The sequence below is a fragment of the Helianthus annuus genome, chromosome 9, assembly GCF_002127325.2.
Source record: "Helianthus annuus cultivar XRQ/B chromosome 9, HanXRQr2.0-SUNRISE, whole genome shotgun sequence".
Lineage (NCBI taxonomy): Eukaryota > Viridiplantae > Streptophyta > Magnoliopsida > Asterales > Asteraceae > Helianthus > Helianthus annuus.
In genome coordinates this window covers 107938976-107961239 of record NC_035441.2, presented here as the reverse complement: position 1 = coordinate 107961239, position 22264 = coordinate 107938976, and the positions used below count along the sequence as shown (strand labels likewise).

The 22264-nt window shown below is 38.1% G+C and overlaps 2 protein-coding genes and 1 pseudogene across 3 annotated transcripts; 1 reads left to right on the top strand and 2 right to left on the bottom strand.

The window, feature by feature from the left end:
• The first annotated feature begins 7802 nt into the window (after window positions 1–7802).
• LOC110878138 (probable inactive receptor kinase At5g58300) lies at window positions 7803–13390 on the top strand. 2 transcript variants are annotated; one of them, XM_022126396.2, is made up of 5 exons: window positions 7803–7877; window positions 8050–8136; window positions 10447–10546; window positions 10678–11962; window positions 12589–13390. In XM_022126396.2, the coding sequence occupies exons 4-5, from the start codon at window positions 10702–10704 to the stop codon at window positions 13209–13211; spliced, it is 1884 nt and encodes a 627-aa protein (XP_021982088.1). In that variant the 5' UTR covers window positions 7803–7877; window positions 8050–8136; window positions 10447–10546; window positions 10678–10701; the 3' UTR covers window positions 13212–13390. The 2 variants fall into 2 exon arrangements, with proteins under 2 accessions (XP_021982088.1, XP_021982089.1); XM_022126397.2 differs by having other exon boundaries at window positions 7818–7877; window positions 8065–8136.
• An 898-nt stretch (window positions 13391–14288) lies between these two features.
• On the bottom strand, window positions 14289–16941 carry LOC110878137 (transcription elongation factor TFIIS). Its single transcript, XM_022126395.2, has 2 exons — window positions 16564–16941; window positions 14289–15407 (listed from the first exon to the last, which is right to left on the bottom strand). The coding sequence occupies exons 1-2, from the start codon at window positions 16738–16740 to the stop codon at window positions 14529–14531; spliced, it is 1056 nt and encodes a 351-aa protein (XP_021982087.1). The 5' UTR covers window positions 16741–16941; the 3' UTR covers window positions 14289–14528.
• A 1771-nt stretch (window positions 16942–18712) lies between these two features.
• Window positions 18713–21651, bottom strand: LOC110878136 (annotated as a pseudogene).
• Window positions 21652–22264: the final 613 nt, after the last annotated feature.

Sequence of the window (22264 nt, the reverse complement as noted above, 5' to 3'; positions counted from 1 at the left end):
TAATGAGGCGAAAGGAGTAGAAATTCCAATTGAGAATCATATTCTTTGTGATCCTCCTACTCCTGTCGTGCAACCTGTTGCCAAGAAAGTGATAAATCCTGTCAAAGATGTCAAGAATGACAAAGAAAGTGTGTTTGCTGTTAAAAGCAATAATTTGTTGTACACTTTGATCGGAGATGTTAAAATTTATTCAAACAATGATTTTCCAATTAAAAATGTCAATCCATCCTTGATTGATAAAGTTTTTGAAGATAACACAAGCAAGTTTTTGGGAAAGACGATCCCTGGAGTTACTGTAACTCAATGTGATCCAATTCCAAAGGCTGAAATCAGAAAACAATTTGGAAATCAGAAATCACCGACAAAGCAACAACCAATTACTTTTAAGGGTAAACAACAACAACGAGCTCCAAAGCCAAAGGCTAAGGTTGAATCAAAAGGAGCTCGTTACAAGAAGAAAGCGGAAGATGTTAAATTTGTAGCATCAAAGGGTACGGATAAAATTGAGACTTTTGAAAACAAATCAAACACCGATTTTGTACAAAAAGTCAAGATTTTGAAGCGTAACAGTGATAACAATTACACCCAACACACAAACGGGTGTGATGAAAGAGCAAGTACCTCAGGTTCTACAGGTTCGACATCTGCTAATCGATCAAATTCTCCTAAGTTTGTTGAAAGGAGAACTTGTTTCAAATGTGGGAAGTTTGGGCACATCATTAAAGACTGCACAAATTCGCCCAAACCAAATTTTGTTGAAAGAACCCCCTCTGAACAAGGTCACTCACAACGTCGTCCTGTTTCTCCAAAACATGATAAACGCACAATTAAAGAACAAGAAACAAAACAACGACGTAAAAATGTAAAGGTGATAGAAAAGGCTTTAAAACCGGAAACTGTTAAAAGGAAACCTAGCTTGTCACAACCTTTAAAACCAGAAATTGTACATAATACACAATCTGGTAAACAGAAACAAGCTTGGAGACCGAAAACAGGTGAAGGTTCAGGGGGAGGCGTTAAATTTCCAAATCATCAAGAGGTTGAAATTACATTTCTTGATTCTCAGGGGCAACCCAAGTCTATGAAGGCTTGGGTCCCCCTCTCCAACTAATCTCTGAGTGAGTGTGCAGGAAGTTCCAGGAGGAACTATCAATAGTCATAGGATTGTTGATAGTGGAATGTCCTTGCACAAGATAGGCGACAGAAGAAATTGTTGCCTTTGATGGAGAGGAAAAGAAAAGAGGAAATATCTGATAAAAGAAATTGGAAATTGGAAAATTCGACCAAATGAAGCATGTGCCAAAATTTGGTCATTATGGTTTTTGATCGGGTCCTCAGGAAAGAATACAATGAAATGTGTGCAGAAGCCTAGGGATAGATTGAACATCCGCACACCATTTCTGAAAGAGAAAGACAGAGATCTTCGCTGGTGTAATTGAAGACCAGCTGGACCCGGAGGTTTATGGTCTTGTTGCTGTCAAGAGATTATTCAGTAGCTACAAAATCGCCCTTGAAGTCCACACCGGGTGGATATCCAGTTTGGGAGAGTGCTCAGATTCCTTGCAATGCACGAAATAGTTGCAGGATACGGTTTTTTAAAATTGCTAATCTCTCCTATACTTGTTGATTTTCAAGCTGCTTTATGAATTATTATCATCTCATACAGCACTCTTTGGCCTGACACGTTGATCTCAAATATCACCTCACACGTGATTGTTTCTTTGTGAAACTCGTCAATGTTGTCATGGTCCGCACCGCTTACCGACATGCCAACTGATTTCTCCAAAATTCAATTAAATCTTTCCTGATTAAAATTAATTTTGGTAAACGGCATTAAGGCCAAGCAAGAGTTAAACCAACATCGGAAAATCATTTTTGTAAATACCTTTGTGTTTTTAAAATTTATCTTAGTTTATTGATTTTAGGGGGAGTAAATCCAAAAATCTGAAAATCCAAAAACATCGAAAAATTTCAAAAACACAAAAACAATAGAAAAACAAAAATGAGTTTCCTGGAGAGCAAAAGAGAAAATGATAGTACATCAGTGGTCTATCCAAACCTCTTTAAACCTTAAATGCAAAACGATAAGCAGCTCTATATAAGATGTATCGGTAGGCTCACAATCATTTTAAAGTGTGCAGGGTGATATAAATCTTAATCGACTGAAGACCAGGTGGGAACCATTCATTGGCATATGGTCTTAGTACCGAAATTTCGTTTGATAGATTGCCGAGGTTCTGAGATATTCGGTCTTTATGCTGCTTATCATCTAGGTATCATGGTTGTATCTTTTACCGAAAAATAATGGAGACGCAAGTCTAGATCTTCCATGATACCATACATACGTGTACATATTACATACTGCATTCGACCTCAATAAGTGATAAACAATCACATGTCCAAACAAATAAGTGATAAAATATCACATTTATCCGGGTGTCAAGTTCGTCTCTCTGCTGTACGGAAGTACTGACCTGTTCACGGACTTGCACCTGTGCCCTCATGCATATGAAAATCAAGTTCCTCATCAATAAGTGATTATATCACATAGGGCTTGTTTTCAAATCAAAATAAGTGAGTATCTCACAATTTTATACGGTCAAACAGATGATAATCGGTATACTCACCGGTAAGATGAACTCTCGTGCATACCTTGATACGGGAATGTGTCGTGATGTGGATGAACACCGGTCGGTAAGTATAAATCATACCTTAACGTATCCCCTCGCCATGATTACATCTGATAAGTTGAGCTTAAGTGGACAACAATACCGATAATTGTTATAGGATGCTTATCTTAATGTTAACTAACTGAACAACAAGAGTGTTTTGGCATGACCGTACACTGATATGATTCTCTTACCCTCGAAACTCGCAAAAAGAATGTCTGTATATATTTATTTACTGCTTAACTCTTATTGTTTTTCTTTTAAACAGTTTCGTCGTTTGGTGCATATCAGCACGACATTAGCGGTGATGTCGTTTGATAACACTCAAAGGATTTTAAATTGTTGTCATTTAATTTCAAAAATACCAAAAAGATTTTAGGCGTGTTTTAATATAAACTTTATAAAAGCCAAAAAGATTTTCTTTCTTCTTTATTTTCGATCGTACGATGTTGGAGCTCGAGTCTTCGTTACCTAAAACCTGACTGAAAACCGAACTGACTAAATCTTCATAAACGGTCGAAATTTGCAAGTTTTGAAAGTTAAATCTAAAATTGACAAATTTATTAAACTTTCAAACTGTCGGACGGTGTTTGATTATGACATGGTCATTCGTGTGTCATGTGGTTATGTTAACTATTCCAAGCAGTTGTTCTCATTACGCGTTTAGATTTCTTGCATGTGCAGATTCTAAAGGCTAGGAGAACATGGTCGATGACAAGCTTTGGAATGAAGACACGACGAGAAGGCACTCAACTGATGAAGATGATCGAGTTGCCGCTGGCCATCATCAACACCACAAGGATCTCACTTCATAAAGTTAAAGTATTTCACGAGCATGACTCAAGGGGGAGCTTATGTTAAGGGGGAGTTTGTTAACACACTTCCTACATGATACGGGTAGTTTGTTGATACACTCTCTGCTTTCAAGACGTGAAGACTTTGAAGATCCTCCGACTCAGAGTTTTGGTAACTCGAAGACCAAAGACCGTCGAAGTTCGAGACGAGTCTACAACTATAGAAGATAAAGACAAAGCTACAGCCAAGGGGGAGTTTGTTGGTGCACTTGTGTCTGTACTTTGTCTGTATTCGGTCTGTATGTAAACGATGTCCTAAGTTAGTCTGTAAGTTGACCAAGTCAACTATCCTCCTAGTTTGACTTGGCCAATAAGTTGTAATATGTTTGTCTGTATCGAAGGATAGCCACGAAGGATACTGTTGATCCTTCGAGATGCTCGATAGATATGGTTCGACTGTTAGACCTCGAAGGATCATCCTTCGAGGTCCCTGCTCATCCTTCGAATGAAATGTACTCGATAGATGATCCTTCGGATCATCTATCGGATCCTTCGAGATAGACAACATGAGCTGGGTATAAATACCCATGCAGTGTGTTGAGTGAAGATAGATGCACACAGACAAGAGACTTGAGAGCTCGAGAGCATTCTGTCCGAAACACACACACACATAGTGAGAGTTTGCAAGTTAGATTTGTAAACATTGTGCTTGTAACTGGAACCTTCATACGTATTAATACAGTGGTGTTAATCGGTGAACTCTTGTGTGTTTGTTTCTCTACTTGCTTCATCCCGGTTTGCTTACTAGCTTGGATTCCGCACTTGCTAGTGGGTTAGTATAACAAGGTTTAGGTTCGTTATCCTCCGCGAAAAGGGACCTACACTAACCAAGTACCAATCATCCAACACAATTACTTATAATCAAGAAATCAATATCAATAACAAGGTTGCAAACTAATCATCAAAGATAATCATAGAAAATACTTCCAAATGTCATTACAAACAAAGATTAACATACTAATGGCTATAATCAAGCAAGGGATTGTTGTGTTTTTACCCAAAGGCTTACATTAATACATAATAATCAATCTAAATGCTTGAAACTTAACAAAACATGGAAAGATTTAAGAAACCAAACCATAAACAAGCATAAGAATGAGAATCCGGATAGTAATCGAGCTAAACGGGACAATGCGGCTTGAATCCGGGCGAAAGCTAATGCCTCCGGATTCTGAAAATCGCCTGTGAAGCTCTCCAAAATTCCAGAATATCGAACAGAATGCTACTGTCTGTTTTTTATAACATTTTGCGATCGCACGGTCGTGCCAATAAAGTGCACGACCGTTCACTTTTAAATTACGTTGCACCATACTTTTGTGACATCAGCAGAGTTGACTGGTCTTCGAGGTCGCACGGGCGTGCCAGGGGCGCACGACCGTGCGTTTCCGGGATCTTGTTGCACGGACTGATGCACTGGTCGTTCATTACCGGGATTTGGCTGAACATCGGATCCGCACGGGGTGCAAGATATGGAACGACCGTGCGTCACCGGGATTATCTTGAACGCCGAGTCGCACCCTCGTTCACTGCCGGGCTGTGCTGCTCTTGTCGGAACCGCACGGTCGTTCATCATGTCGCACGACCGTTCGGTTTGCCCAGGTCAGAAACTTCACAGAATGTTCGCAGCTTTGTCGTTTCGTCCGGAAAGTCCTCGTTTTCACTATCATCTTGTCTGGTATGCTGTTTTAGGTCTGTAAAGAAAAGTATACTTGATTAAGTATCCGAATGACGGTTTTACGGCCGAAAACGCATAAAATGGGGATAAAATGGGGGACTAAAATATGTGTAGATTAGCGAATATCAGCAACCAAGTGCCACACCTGCAAGCCAAACAGGACCTTCATCAATGGGTTCTTCTCCATCAGTATCAAAAGAAGATATGCTGAAAAGGTTTGAATCTACACCTAAGGTTATTACTGATTTAAATATTAATGCCCCTCAGACACAACCAAGAGAAACCACAACAGGGGAAACAATCTTCAGTCAGAACCTAACCTTGCAAGAAAAGAGAAAATGGGCAGATTCTGCAACCTCATCTTCTAAAAGACCAAGAATAGTGCAGAAGAAAACTACTTAAGGGAACACAATCTTTGTTCAAGAAATTGACAAAGATGTGATGATGTTTCCAGAACATCATCTCAAAGAGTTTTATTGGTCAGCAGAAGATAAATTGGACAGACCACTTAGTCCAATGAGCAGAGACTGGAAGGAGGAAATGCTTGAAAGAGGGGAGGATAGCATTCACAAAGCTCTTGACAATCCAGTGGAAAGAGTTCTCAAAGTAGGTGTTGATGTTACACCAGATGGGTTTGGAGGAAAATATGAACAGAACAGGTATACCCTCCTGAGGAAAGATGGCACTGAGCAAAGGATAACTGATGGAGACTTAGCAGATCAGCTGCATCCAGTGGATATAATCACGCTGAAGAAGTTTATGATCAAGACAAAGGAAACAACAGATTTGTCAGAAGAGCTCTTGACAATATATCAAAAGCTGGAGTCAAGCTATTTAAAAGAGTAACTCTATCTGATTTTGATATGTGCATCAACTATGATCATATTCACCAGAAAAAGGTCCACATACCTCCACGAGATACATCCATCCCTGCAGCACGGTAAAAGGAAGTAAGAACTGGAGTGATCTTTGAACAACCAGGACTCTCTGTTGTGTTCATAGATATTGAAGGAAAGAAATCCTTTTTCAGAGTACAACTTCAAGCTAAGGGAAAAGACAAAGAGTTGCTGAGAAAAGAGATAGAAGAAATCATTGATGAATGGATGACTGCTAGAGGCTGGTACAAAGACATGTACACAGAATGCCACAAGTTCATCCATCACAAGAAAAAAATTGAAGACTAATGATCTTTACAAAACTGTTAATCTTTCTTGAAAAACAATTGAAGTGATGTTATTTCTTTTGTTATCTGTCTTTAAACAGTGTTTTGTATTTTTACAACTTTAATTTCGTTGTTCGGATTTTTTTTTTGAATTATATTCATTTGTTATATGGTAGTTTATTTTTCTTACAATACTTAGGGGAAAGTTGTTAGGAAACTTTTATATAAGTATTGAAGAAAAAGATGATCAACCTGATTATATGCTGAAGATACAGTCAAAGAAGATCAATAAAAAGGTGTCTACAAGATATCAGGACAAGAAGAAAGAAAGAAACATCTTCAACAAATATCAGAAAGTGATCAAGACAAAGAGAAGACGATCAGAAAAGGCCATTCTGACGAGTCTGATGATAAATCTGGTATTTATCATCAGAATCTGGTAAACTCTGATCATCAGAATTTTTGATGATCAAACTCAACAGGAATTCTGGTAAGCTGGCCATCAGAATTTCTGATGAACCAACTTGTCTTAAAGATAAGGCACTGACACAATTTGGAAAGTAGCAAGTTGACATCCACTGATTCAATGAATATGCCAAAAAGCTACTTTGTGTAGAGCAAGCGCATGAATAAACAAATGTTTATTCATGACCCAGACTCTCTCTAAATAAAGATGTCAACTCCGAAGGTTAAATGAGTTGAGCCAAGCATTCAATACGTACACCACAAATTCCATTACCCTTCACTACAGTCAATCACTTCTAAAGTGATTAATATACTTGAAAATTCTGTAAGTTGTTGTTTTCTTAAAAGTTTGATTTCTAGTTTCACACAATATTTTCATACTTGTTGAAATCTATTTGCCATACTTAGTCTTTGAGCATGTTATCTGGGATCAACAAATCTCGATAGAAATGGAGAATCCTCACCACATTGTTACTCAACTATCACTATGGACAATGAATATAAGCGTCTTTAACATATTACAAATGTGCAATGTAAACTTGTGATCCTTTACAATAAGACAAAATTATATGACATTCAAACCTTCCCTGTTGCCCCAATGCTTTGTACAAGATTTTTAGGCTCCAATGACTTAGGGGTGAGCATAGTTTAATCATAACTGACGCTTAACCGAGTCATGATTAACCGACCATTGATTAACAGTTATGTAAACTTAATTTTAAATCAACCTATCAAAATCATTCTTTAATATAATAAGGGGTGGGCTAAATTTCACAAAACCATTCAAAAAAATAAAAATCAAATACAACCGTTAGAAGCATATTCTTTTTCTTGTATTTTTCTTTATGTTTGGTGGGTGCTAAACATAGTAAAAGTGACAAAAAGAAATCATTAAAACTTAAAAGAAAACAAAGAAGAAGAACATAATAAAAAGTCATAAACATAAACACAACAATGAAGTAGCTAGCCATCGGTCTTAAACAATAAACATCCCAATTAATTATTTTCCCAAACAATTAGAAGCCGAAGAACACATAATAATTCTTCCAACGGTAACACCATTTCAATGCACCGCCATTTTCATTAATTCTTTTCAATTTTCTCTCTCTTTTTCTTTTTCTTGACGATTTCAACAAGTTTCAATAGATTACCGTTGCAATTTTCACTTCAAATTCATCCAGCTACATTCATTCAATTCAATTCCTAACACTAACACACTCATAGATCTTACATTTTTAGGTTTTTCATCTTCACTAGCCGCCATTGAAGCCGATTCACGGATTCCGTTTGCTCTTTACTGTTTCATTACAGGTAGATTTGATCTTTTGTTGCTTAATTAGTTAATTAATTGTGTATATAGATTTGATATTTTGGTGAGTAGTTAGTTAATTGTGTATCTGGATATGCTATTTTGGTAATTAGTTAGTTGAAATTCAAATCTAGAGAGGCGGAATTTGTTTGTCGTCAGGTGATTTATTTATTTAATTAGTATTAGGAAATTTGGAAGGTTTGAATACAGCCATTGATATGGATTATATAATTATAAGATTGCTGTTATTAGGTCAGATTTAGTCTTATTTGTTCTTCAGTTTACCATATAAACACAAGGATATTAAATAATAATCCATGTGTAGACACCGGACAGTATAAGATTCTGTTTTATATATATATATTTGTATAAATTTGTTCCATAAATTGTGTCCTCTCAAATATATTGTTTCGAATCTAGTTCGCTTTGCGACAGGAATCTACATTTTAAGATAAGATAGTATATATATTTAAGTGTAAGTATAATAGCTTACACGGTATTAGTTATGTGTTTAAGTGTAATTATTATTGGCATGAGAGCGAATCTATTCTCGAACCCTAACAGATATAGGATGGTCGCCTAAACCCTATCCGCCACGGCGCCACCACAGACCGCTTCCAAACGTTGGTAGAGCGGTCAGCTGAGTTCCAAATAATAACAATAATCAGATTTGGCCGTAACAAAGCTTCGGTATAAAAGAAAAAAGAACTGTAATCAGTATTAACTTCTTATTAGCCTTACTTTCTTCTTATCATTTGGTATATTAGTTTGTAAATTGAATATCCGGAAAAAAGAACCCGAAGATAACTGCATTCAAGAAAACTGCAACGGATTTGTCGTTTCATTTGTTTCTATTATGTGAAATGTTCAGCTCATGGCTCTGTGTATGTGTTACGATACAATTGGTAATCAAGAACTCAAAGAGTGAAAGATTGGAGAAGAAGAAGAATCACACAGAGAAAGGGAGATAACTCTCAAAATCATTCACTACTTTCATTCCCGTAACTGGTTCGCTTATTAAGAACTCATACAATTGACTAGCTACGCTTACTACCCTCATACTATACTATTATTACAATTAACCCCCTCTACTATTTGATACCTAACAGTACGCATGGCACTCCTGAAATATTTTAGAAATTTAATTCAGTTTAGCTTGTAATGGTTAATAAAAAATAGAAGGCTTTAGTGCTAGATTTTTTGTGTGGTCCAGAAAATAGAACACTGAGGACTTTCTTGATCATTAGTACCTATCAGAAATACCAAAAGCTGCTATTCTAATATTAACTCACAGAAACCATAGCTTATCAGTTAGTTTAAAAACACAGAACATGATTACTTATGCAAGGTTTTGGTCATCTCATGCCTTTTTTTTTGTTTTCATTTACGGGTTTGGCTTTAGTCTAAACGGGTTGGTTTCAGTTTCGGGTCACGTACACGTTTAGTTAAAACGGGCCCAATTCGGGTCAACCCGATGGGTTCACGGGTTGACCCGTTTAACCGGTTTATTGTATAATTTTTTAAAATGGGATTTATGTCATAACTTAAACTAGTTGAGTATGTTATGCCAATATTTAAAAATTAAATAAGAAACAGGCATCATGTGTCCGACACGGTTTTAGGTTCATGTAAAATTTGTAATTTAGAGTATTGGTATGCAAAAAGGTAAAATATTTTATTTCGGGTTAGACGGGTCGTGTTCGTGTCAACCCACGAATACGGTTCATGTGTCTACACGATTTTAGGGTTCGTGTAAAATCCATAGGTTCATGTCGGGTTTGATCCACCAACCCGTGAACAAGACCCGTTTAGCTTTAGCACCCAAACAACAAGACACCCTCTTCTAATAGGTTCACATCTATCCCTTTATGCATGTAGATAATATTATGAAGCCAATTGATCTTGCAATAAATTGGATGGTTGAAATTATGCATTTCATATTACCTCCAATAATTTCTTTGCTTTTTGCAGAACAAATGAGTGTACTTTTGCTTTTTCTTTTTATTAGTGATTGGTCTTTTTCTTTTAGGTTTGATTCTCCTTGTCACTAACCTCCTTTATTTTTGTTTTTTCTATAGTATTTTTGTTCCATTATACAAAAAGTTAAGACATAACATACTTAAATTTCTTACTTATGGTTCTCTAAATCACAAACAAATCTTTTCATCCGCGTACATAGTTGAATATGAAAGGATCTTTACTCTAGAACCGACACTATTTGTTCTAAATCGTTCTTTACTAAACATTTAATCCCATACTTTCAATTGAAAAAATAAAGTTACTTATTCTCTGCTTTTTTCCATATGAAAAAGGCGAAAAGAGGTCAAGATAATCACACTATTCTCCATCAAAGTTTGAAGCTTTATCAAATTCATTTCTTCACTTCATCACTTCATTTGTAGATCTTGCAAGGTAACAACTCATCTTGAAGTGTGTTTCGGTTCTTCTAATTTTATTTCTGTTAAATTATTGTTTTCATATTTTAACCTGCATTGTATTCAAATTTTATGTATGCAAATTTCGATTTTTTCTTCTTCATTTAGGTGATCAAGACATACACACATGCGATGAAAAAGCCGATGAAGCTTCAGTTATTATCATTAACCACTTTCATCCTCCTACTATACAATTTTCATGTCATAACTGCTGATCTGGATTTAAATTCTGATGCTCAATCACTTCTTAAATTCTCTTCGTCGGTACTTCACCTTAGAAAACTCAACTGGAATTCGTCGAACCCGGTTTGCACTTCATGGGTGGGTATCAAATGCAACGATGACGGTACACGAGTAATTGCCATTCATCTCCCGGGAGTTGGACTTTTCGGTCAAATCCCGCTTAACACAATAGGACAGCTAGATAAGCTCAAAGTTCTTAGCCTAAGATCCAATTTGCTAAGTGGGACCCTTCCGTTAGATATACTATCTATTCCTACTCTTCAATCTGTTTACCTTCAACACAATAATTTATCCGGTGAACTTCCTACTTTACCCCCTCAGGTTACGGTATTAGACCTCTCTTTCAACTCGTTTACTGGTAACATTCTTGAAAAAACAAAGAACTTGACCCGACTCACTTCGTTAAACCTCGAATTCAATTCGTTTTCCGGAAACATCACCGAGCTTAACCTCACTAGGCTTCGGGTTTTCAACGTTAGTCATAACATACTAAACGGGTCAATCCCAGTTTCCCTCCAAAAGTTCCCGGTCTCTTCATTCGAAGGGAATTCGTTATGCGGGCCCCCTATGAGTCAATGTTCATCTTTGAATTCTGATATCCCACCCGTGCCGGTGAACTCAAAGAAACACAAGAGACTGAGCACCGGTGCTATTGTCGGCATTGCTGTTGGAGGCTTCTTCATCCTACTTTTACTTGCATGGTTCTTGTTCTCTTGTTGCTTGAAAACAAAAAAAGAAGATTCTGTTGGTGAGTTGAAAGTCCAGGCTGTCACTCCCGGGAAAAACGAGAAATCGGACGATTTCGGAAGCGGGGTGCAAGCAGCCGAGAAAAACAAGTTGGTTTTCTTTGAAGGAAGTGTGTATAATTTTGATCTTGAAGATTTACTGAGGGCTTCGGCTGAAGTTCTTGGAAAAGGGAGTTACGGGACCGCGTATAAGGCTATATTAGACGAAGAAACGACTGTCGTGGTGAAACGTATACGCGAAGTTGGTGTTCCTAAGAAAGATTTTGAGCAGCATATGGAATTTGTCGGGCGGCTTGGAAGGCATCCTAACATTGTGCCGTTATGTGCTTATTATTATTCGAAAGATGAAAAGCTTCTTGTTTATGAGTATATGCACACCGGTAGCCTCTCGTCACTCTTGCATGGTATGTAAACTTCATCCTAATTGGGCAAGTTAGTTGCGTGTCAAAACCGATAATCTTTTGATACGGGTTGAAATGGGTCGGGTCGGGTCAAAACGATTTGCGTTTGAAACTTTCATACATGTGGTTTAATTAGGGATAGTTTCATATATCCCACCCTTAAAGTAATATAATGGTATAATATCATATTTACCTAGCAAAAAAATCAAATATACCCTTTTCAAATACATGACATTTATACCCTTAGGGTATAACGGTCACTTTATGAGTTATATTTAGTAAAATGGATAAATATGCAATTTGAAGAACTATAAATCGGTATAATGTAAGTTTTATGAGACATATATAATTGCCTTATTTAAATCATATTATTTCAATGATTTTTTTAACTTGGAGAAAATAACATTTTAGGAGGTTTATACATACACTAAAATTACAATTAGTTGACTTTTTTAAAGATATGTTTGACCATTAGAGATACATTTTAGATGACTTTTTTAACAGACATGTTTGACCGTTCGAAATACAAAAAACAAACGACTTGACCCGTTCATATAAATGGGTCGAACTTCTCTACTCTCATATTATCTGTTTGACCCGTTGGACCTCGGGCTTTTCTAATATAACAGGTAACAGAGGAATAGGAAGAACTCCATTAGATTGGGATTCACGAGTGAAGATAACACTCGAAGCCGCAAAAGGAATTGCTCATATTCACTCAGAAGGCGGCGCTAAGTTCTCGCACGGTAACATCAAGTCATCGAATATTCTACTCACCCGAGACCTCGACGGCTGCATATCGGATCTGGGCCTAGCCCCATTGATGACTGTCCTTCCTACAAAGTCTCGGTGCATCGGGTACTTCGCACCCGAAGTGCTCGAATCCCGAAAATTCACTCACAAATCAGACGTTTATAGCTTCGGGGTCCTGATTTTGGAGATCTTGACGGGGAAAGCACCGATACCGTCGTCGGGTCAAGAAGAGGTGGTTGACCTGCCGCGGTGGGTCCGGTCGGTGGTCCGTGAAGAATGGACCGCGGAGGTGTTTGATATGGAGTTAATGAAGCAAGAACATGTTGAAGAAGAGATGGTTCAGATGCTTCAGATTGGGCTTGCTTGTGTGACCAAGGTTCCTGATATGAGGCCGTCGATGGATGAAGTTGTTAAGATGATTGCGGATTTACGGCCGTTGGATTCTTCTGATTATCGACCGTCGTCTGATGATAACAGGTCTAATGTGGTGACTCCATGATTGATTGCTATGTTTGATGGGTGTTGTTTAAAGTTATTCAAGAAAACATTGCATTGCATTTGATTCATCTTATTTAAATGCAGTATAAGAAACATCGTATTTAAATGCTTTTTATTTTTGTTAGTTTCAGTTTTGTGTTTGGTTTACAGACTCAGGCTTATTTATAGTATTTATAATTAGTTGTGTGTGTATGTTAAAAAAAGCCAAAATAAAAAATAATTCAATATTCATGTAAAGTTAAAAATTAATCACACAAAATGCCATTGATAGTAATTTGATACCTAGTATGGATTTGGCCATTAACCCATCTTCGTTTATCTTGTGGAGCTCTCTCCTCTCCCTCTAACGTTGTGTTCTCAAGTTATTTGAAGTGGAAAGAAAGTATAAATTATTATTTTATTTGTGTTCGAGAGTTTCATTAACGGAAGGAAGAGAAAAGAAGTTGAAGTAGAAGGAAAATTTTTCACTCGTAGCTTTTCTCGTAGCTTTTCCTGTGTCCTCACTGTACATGTTTTATGTTTATTTAATACATACATTGACTTACCTTGGAGTGCCCCGTGGCCCTGCGGACCGGGAAGACAGAAACGACACATTAACACCAAAGATTCTCTTTCTATGCAAGCCTGCTCGAGTCCGATAACCTTGTTTTCATAACAAACACATCTTTGTTTTTTGCACTCTTAAAAAATTTCCCAATTAAGATAAAAGGTTGCACGGGACAGCTGGCTCATTGGATTTTATAACGAGTCATAACTTGTATAATCTCCGTGGGGGAAAAATCGGACCATTCGGGGGAGCTGGCGTGGGTAAAAAAACAGTACTCATTATGGAATTGACTAACAATATTGCCGTCGTCATGAAGGAAATAATCTTTAAATGGAAATGAAAGAATCTAGAGTCATTAGTGAACAGCTCTAGTTTACGGTCAAATGAACGAACCGCCGGGAGCTCGTATGAGAGTTGGTTTGACTGCCCTAACAAATACTCGTTGGTGGGTGGTCCCCAAGGCACAATACGCTATTCTCAACGCAACTGAAAGCGAAATCATCGCTACAAACACATAAACAGTAATACAAAAACAACACAGAATTACTAAAATCAAATGAACGATGATTCAACAGAACTAAATGTTAAACAATTTCTTTAAACCACGACCAACTCCTACATCTAACATCAACGAAAAAAAAAAAAAAACTTAAAATGAAAGAATAAAACTACCTCAACACCTAACCTGACCTGAGATTAACCGCCGACACACAAGTGAAAAGCAATTCACCGCCGCAGCTTCTGATGTCAAATTACTAATTACCCAACCACTTAACAGAACTTCCAGTGATTATCACAGTTCACACACGTTACAAACGTCGTCATCGGTTCATCAGCGCTCCGAGTCTGCAACTGGTAATAAGTGCACTTCCGCTTCCCACACCGCCCACATTTGAACTGATCAGTGGTGGCCTTCGGTGGCCCCCCACGCTCACACTCAAACAACGCCTTCTCTTTTATTTTCACATTCTGCATTTGCCGCTCGGTGCTCGCCATTTCTTCAGGCGTTAACTCCACAATCCTCTCGGGCTTCAGTTCTCCAAAAAGTATTTTTCTTCTGAAATCCGGATTCTTCGGATCCTTGACATTAAACATTATCGATCGGTATTTAAACTTCTGGGTTCCGTTAGACTTTCCCCATTTTTCAAACATTGCTGACTCAACAGATACCGCAATCCTGTAAGGGTCACTAGCGGTCACTTTATCCCTTGATTCATCATCGTCAACCTCCCCTGCAACTTTGCATAACGCGTCTGCGAGAAGTTCTCGAATTTTGTCGCGAACGGGATCCTTACAGTAAACGAGAGAACTCAGCTTCATCGGAGAAACAGAAACATCATTTGTCGTAGGTTTCTTTTCGGTTTTGACAACATTAACCACCTTCTTTTCAGAACCATGTTTCTCTACTTTTGTGGCTTCTGTCTTTTCAACCTTGACGGAATTCGTCCTCTGAGCTTTCTTTTCCAGCATCTCTGATTTGTGATCGGGTTTTGGTCCTTTTGGAGATTCCTTGATGTCCAAGTTTCCATTTTTCTTGTTCTTTAAGGTTTCTTGAAGGATTATACTTTTCCAAATCTCGACCAGTTCGGAAGCAACTGATTGGATCTTTTTTCTTGGATGTTTTGTTAGTTGGCGAAGACGTTTTCCCACCTGCACATAAATACACAATTATACAAACTGCATTATATAAATATGGAACAAATTTCATACAGTCGGTACCAGTGGCGGATCTAGAAAATCTTCGTAGCGGTAACGTTTTATGAAAAAGCGGTAACGAAATCGAAAAAACGTCAAAAAAACATAAAATTTTTCCAAAATTTACAGTTTTACACTACCGCCGGAGCGCCAAGCGGTGGCGGAGGCAACCCCTTCCCCTAAGGTAGGTCCGCCCCTGGTCCGTACCGCGAATGCAGCGAGAATCAACACAGGGAGTCACTATTCAATTCAAGGAACTAGAGGTGTTCATAAACCGCCGAAACATACCGAATTGCCCAAACCGAAGAAAGTCAACTGATTTGAAATACGTGCAGCCTGGTTTATAGTTCCTTTTCACAGTTAAAACGATTTTCGCTTCGCCAGCCATTTAACATTTATTTTTACTTTTTCTTTAAAATAAAAGTTTATGTGTATACATGTTATATTCATGAACAATCCTTATATATTTCTTTTTTAAATCATTACAAATCAACTTTTTTTAACATACAAATTTATTTTCTAAAATCACAAAAAGAACAGTAAAGCTTTCGCATTGAATTCCTTTTCATTATCCATATCATTACACTAAAAATCATATTTTTTTCTCTCCTTTTCATTTTTATAATTTTTTATTATACATTTATCATTACATTTTATCTGTTCTCCACTCACAACCACTTTCAAAGATATTAAAAAAAGAGTTAAATGCCATTTTTGTCCCTGTGGTTTGGGCCATTTTGCCAGTTTAGTCCAAAGATTTCATTTGTCGCCCGTGGGTCCAAAAAAGTTTGTATTTTCTGCCCAAAATTTACGTCAAAGTTATCGTTTTGGCCCAAAATTTCCGTCAACCAGTCAAACCCGACCATGAACACCCCTAACATAAACGAGAAAACCACATATGCTATACCTAATTCTTTAATCTGAATTTGGGGGAAAATAATGTGTGAATGAATTCTAACAAAAAAAAAAAATCTAAATTCTAAATCCAAATTCTCAAATTATTGTTTTAGTTATATAAAACATCTAATATCATAAATCAATAAAAAAACAAATTAGAAAGAAAAACATAAACAAATCACATGCATTGACATATATAACATCGAATTAATACCTGTGTAGAAACAAGAATCTGGTAATTCACCGGAAACTTCTTCAACGTCTTCAACGCATCAAGACACCGATCTTCCTCCGGCGACAAATCCACCCCACCATCGCCACCACCCACGGCGGCGTCTGCCGCCTTCTTCGCCGCTTCAAATAGCTCGATTAACTCCGTCTCCATTGGCATGAATTCAACGTAATGAGGAGCAAACGGCAAATGTTGGCAGGTATAGTGGGTGGTGAAACGAAACTGGACGTTGATAGACACGTGTGGGGTTGATCGGACGGTGGAGAAGAGGGTGATGGGCCTTGAAGTTCGAGAGGGTACACGTGCAGAGGGAAAGAGAGGATAGAGAGCCGTATGGTGTTTCTCTGGTTGTTAGGGTTTTGGCAGTTATAAATGGGTGGTACCTTATACGGTTTGTCACGTGAGGTTCGTTGTTGCACGTGAGCCTTTCTTTTGGGCCTGTTTCGTATTAACTGGGCTGAAACATTTGTAGGGTAGAGGTGTAGAAAAACGGGTTTGGGCCTGCTAAACTGGTTTTTGACCCGACTTGATCTCAAAAATCCGCTTGGGCCCGACACAGGGGCGGACCTACATAAGGTGTTACGGGTTCCTGGGAACCCATTGAGTTTTGAAATTTTAGTGATATTATGTACAATGAACCCGGAGTGACCCATAGATACTATTAGAAGTGAACCCATACACATAAAACAACTTTGGTCCAAGAAAAGGCGCATGTTTTCATTCAAAGGATACACGGTTTAAGTCCTTTCCATGACGTTTTTGTAGTTTTTTTTTTAATTCCAAATTGTTTCAGGTTTTCCAGAAATTGTATTTTCCATATAGCAAAGCCCGGTTAGGCCTAAAGTCCCAGCACCTAAATTTGTATTTTTTTCGTATTATATAGTTATATCTAAACATACCTTGTACATACAACTATTCATCTACATTAACTTCTATTCAATGCATTCAAACATAATAAATTCACTTTTATTTCTGATTACTGTAATATATATATAGCAACTTCAGAAGATTTAAAAGACAAAAATAGACGAAGAGAAGTAAAAAATCATGCTCACAGCATACAATTGCAGCCAAAATTAAGTGATTTTGAATGAATTTTTTATATTCATTAAGTCATTTCACTTGTTTACAAAATGAAAAAGACGTACAAACTTATGTATCGTATTTTTATTATTACCCGACCCGAACCGTTGAACCGACTCGGAAGTTTTTATGTCCGGTTCTATGAAAAGGGAGAATGTAAAAAAAGTGAACACATTAGAAATTATTATCCGCCACTGGCCCGACCCAATCCAGCATAGAGATGGGCATAATAACCGGTTCCAAACCCGACCCGGCAGACCCTACCCGGAACCGGTTCCAGTTCCTACCCACCTTATCGAAGAACCGGTTCCGGGTTAAAAAAACCCGTAGGTTCTTACCCGGTTCCACTTTTTATAAAAAAATTGATACGTACCCGGTTCCTACCCGGAACCGGTTCCTCCGTACCCACATGAGACCCAATGCATTATATTGTAGACAAAGTTATGGTGGAATCGACTCCTAGCCGTTTCATTTCAACCAAACATTACATTACATAAACACACTAAACCTTCGAATAACCACTAAATCCAACATTACATACACACACTAAACCTTCGAATAACCGGTTCCGGATGCTTCACCGGCTTCACTTTTCTTCGTCGTAGCCTTTGTAACCGGACAATGACGGTCGGTGTGTTTTTTAAGCGTCGAGTTCGTCGTAGCCTTCATGAACTTGCCGCAAGCTTTGCACCGTGCCATCTCATGGTTATCGCTCATTAAGCACAAATCAAAGTGCTTCCAAACTTGGGGGTTTCTTTTGGTTTCCAAAACCATGACTACTTCATCGTTGCACGCCATAACAAGCTTTGAAGATATAGATTAGAACGTGCTAACTTGAAACGGATTTATGTATTTTGAGTAGGAGTACCTTATGTTTGATGGTGCTATCATAGCTATGTGTATATATATATTGAAACCGATTTAAATTGGCCATAAATCGATTCCCAACGGCAATTGGAAGAGAGCATATGGCTACCAGCCAGCCACCATCTATGCCCTCTGTATGATAAAGGCAAGACAAACACAATCATTTATAAAGGTCAACGTATTAACGAAAGAAAACGGACTCGAAATCATTGCAATATGCTAAAATCAACAAATTCATACAAGCTAATCACGTCAAGTGATTGAAGCCAACCAGTCACCACATTCGACTAAAAGTCTACAACTACCACTCGTACTCTACGTTAAAAAAAATGTCACCTAGATGTTTGGGGACCGTCTGTGTTGTTATCATCCTTTGATTTAAAGGGCTTACGACCTTTGTCGGGCCCACCTATCACACCCCATTCTTTGAATTGCCTTTGTCGGGCTCTAGCCCTTTCCTTCTCTTCCTCGGATTTTGAAGCATAACAGTAAGGACAAGTAACCCCGTATTCCCACTCTGGCGATTCCATGTCAGCATCACTCACGGGTTTCTTGCAGCCATAGCAAAGCTTGAAGTCTCCAGGCACCAACCCGTGTTTGACCGAGACTCGTTTATCAAACACATAGCACTCTCCCTCCCAAAGAGACTCGGTCTTGGGACTTCCTCTAGGTATTTGAGTATGCCACCTTGTAAATGGTAGACCTAATAACATAAAATAAAGGATATATTATTGTTGTATCCGTTATGGGGTTAGAGTGCAAGCTACACTTACCTCTTTAAACCCTTTGCCGAGGAGGAAACTCGAGGCTTTCTCACACCGAATGCCACCTGTACAGTACATTGCAACACGAGAGGGAGATTTACGTCTCTCGTTTTGCTTTTCAGCTTCCGCTTGGGCATTCGATGAAGAAACTTGGAATTGATCATCCACCCATAACGGAAACTCCCTAAAAGCTGTCGTATGTGGATCAACTGCCCCTTTAAACTTCCCGATTCTGGTTTCATAGTCATTGCGCACATCGATAACAACCTAAGAAAACATCAAAGGAAAGAAGTTAGTTCCAGTTTATCATGGTAAGTTGTCGTGCCAACCAGACATCCTAGTCAGCGAAAAGAAACTTATGACTAAACTGAGAGACATACTGTATCTGGATCACTGATCAATGTGTTCCATTCATTTGGGCTAACATACTTTCCAACTCTTTCGTTAGGTGATACAGAAGGCATTCCAAGGGAAACAATCTGCAGAACACAAGATTAAATAATATACAAAAGAGAGTAAAATGCCATTCACGTCCATGAGGTTTGGCCAGTTTTGCGACTTTCGTCTAGACGTTTGTTTTTTCGCATCTGGATCTGAAATCTTGCCATTTTCATCCGGCTCGTTAACTCCATCCATTTTACTCTGTTAAGTCAGGGGTATTTTCGACTTTTTTGTTAACTTAAAGGGCAATTCGGTCTTTTCAAATTTATGTAAAAAGATCTAATACCCCTGAAAAAGATCGAATTGCTCTTTAAGTTAACAAAAAAGACGGAAATACCCAAGACTTAACAGAGAAAAATGGATGGAGTTAACGAGCTCCAGATGCGAAAAAACAAACCTTTAGACGAAAGTCGCAAAACTGGCCAAACCTCAGGAACGAAAACGGCATTTTACTCTACGAAAAATATTCAACTAAAACCATCAGCATACAATCTCTTTCTACAACTTAACGACTCCAAAACAAACTGGTTCTCTGATCCGGTTTACTGTAATTACCTCCTTTTTAAGCTTGACCCTCACATGGTCCCATCTGAACGGTGCATCTTCCCCTGCCACAAGGGGAGACCTGCTTGTGTGTCCATGGTGAATGGCTTCTTCTTCGGGGCTTACAGGTGACTCTATTTGTCTAAGACCCTTTAAGCGATCGTCAGACTGGATGAAGTCGAGGACTTTTTCAACTGATTTCCTGATGCCACATATGCTGCCGTTAATCCCCTCTGGTGCAAGAATGATACCACCTGAAATGTACTGAAAAGTATAAGTTTGGTGAGGGTTGCTAATCTACACACACTAAGGTGTTTGTTTTTTTTAGAGGCAAAACGTCTGCAGTCTGCGGACCACATCTGCAGACATCTGCAGCTGAACACCTTGACTTCTTAGACCAGTTACTAGCCGACTTAACTACACTAACTAACTCTCTTATGCCTTAGCTACTAACTGATAATCAAAAATGAATACAAATCTCTAAATTAGGTTAAACTATAAACTATACATAGGAAACAAAATCTATTTATCCAAACATCAGATAACCAACTCCAAAGCTTATATTTCTTCTAATTCAGTTAAATAAAAATTCTCAATAGATCACAAATTACAAATGATAATCCAACGAATCCGTATCAACTAAAACCCATTCGTAACTCACATTCATCATATTCACTGAAATGACAAACAATCAACTAACATTTCTTCAAATTCATCACTTAACACATACAACTTAATCATATATATACCAGATGTTCGCATAGGTCTTTCAACGGTTTACGCAGATCCGCATGGTCAGGAAAATAAGTAAACTTATAAAACGACACAACCACGAGTTGAAGCACCTCATGATCTCCGGTTTCTGAGGTTCCGGATACGGAAGACGAAGAGGATGAACAGCCGTTGGAGATTGTAGCGTTTTGAGATGAGGTTTTGCAGTTGATGTGTGGATTGGGTAGCAGAGGAAGATGATTAGGGCTTCTTGTTGAAGATGAAGAACGGGGATTAGGGTTCATGGTGGCGTAGAGTGAGGCGGAGCTACGGTTAGGGTTTGATGAAGAAGACGATGATAACATCTTCAGCGGCAGAAAAGCGGGATGACTCCCGAACATGGCAAAGGACTGCATTTGAAACATGTTAACTAATCAGGGGCTCGTTTGTAATTATCATATTGTTGTTTTAACGGATTTTAGTAAACACTTTAGACTGCACGGTCTGGGGGCGGCAAAGAGGCGTGGAAGCCTCCTCCACGTTGGAACACCACACCGTGCAGTGGCATGGAGGCGCGTGGTGAATGTGGCGTGGGTTTTTCCACTGGCGTAGGGGTGGGTAACATGGAGGCAGACGATTAGTGGGTGGTGTTTGAGTTTGTTTTGATTGGTTGGTTGGATTTTATTTGTTTATTTTATTTTATTTTTAAAACGCCCCTTTTACCCTATGTTTTTTTTAAACACCCTCTACTGACGTAGTTATCACATGACGTTTCATACTTCTCCACACCGAGTAGTCTTACCACCTCATGTCTCCAAATATGTTTATATGTTGTTTACTACATTGTTGTGTTACTAGATAATGGTTTTCATTAATGGCGGAGCTTGACCAAAAGTTTTTTAGGACGGAAAGTAATGAGACCCAAAATATTTTTCCCTGTCGCTATATTTCACATTATATGTTAGGGTCGGGTCAAACAAAATAACCCCAAATAAAACTAAAGAATCTTCTTCCATTAAAATGACTCGTTCTTAACATAAAAAAAAAACTAAATATTGTTTAACAAATAAAAGACTAAATCCATTCGAAGGACCCGTTTTTAACATAAAAAAAAACTACATATTGTTTAACAAACAAATGACTAAAATATTTATAAACTGCGAAAGTATGTATAGAAGATTGAAGATTTGAAGGCTTCAAGAATCCTAAGAACACAAAACTTTTTTTTCTTATGTAGAAGTCGAACAACACAGATGAGCGCCTCTATCCTCACG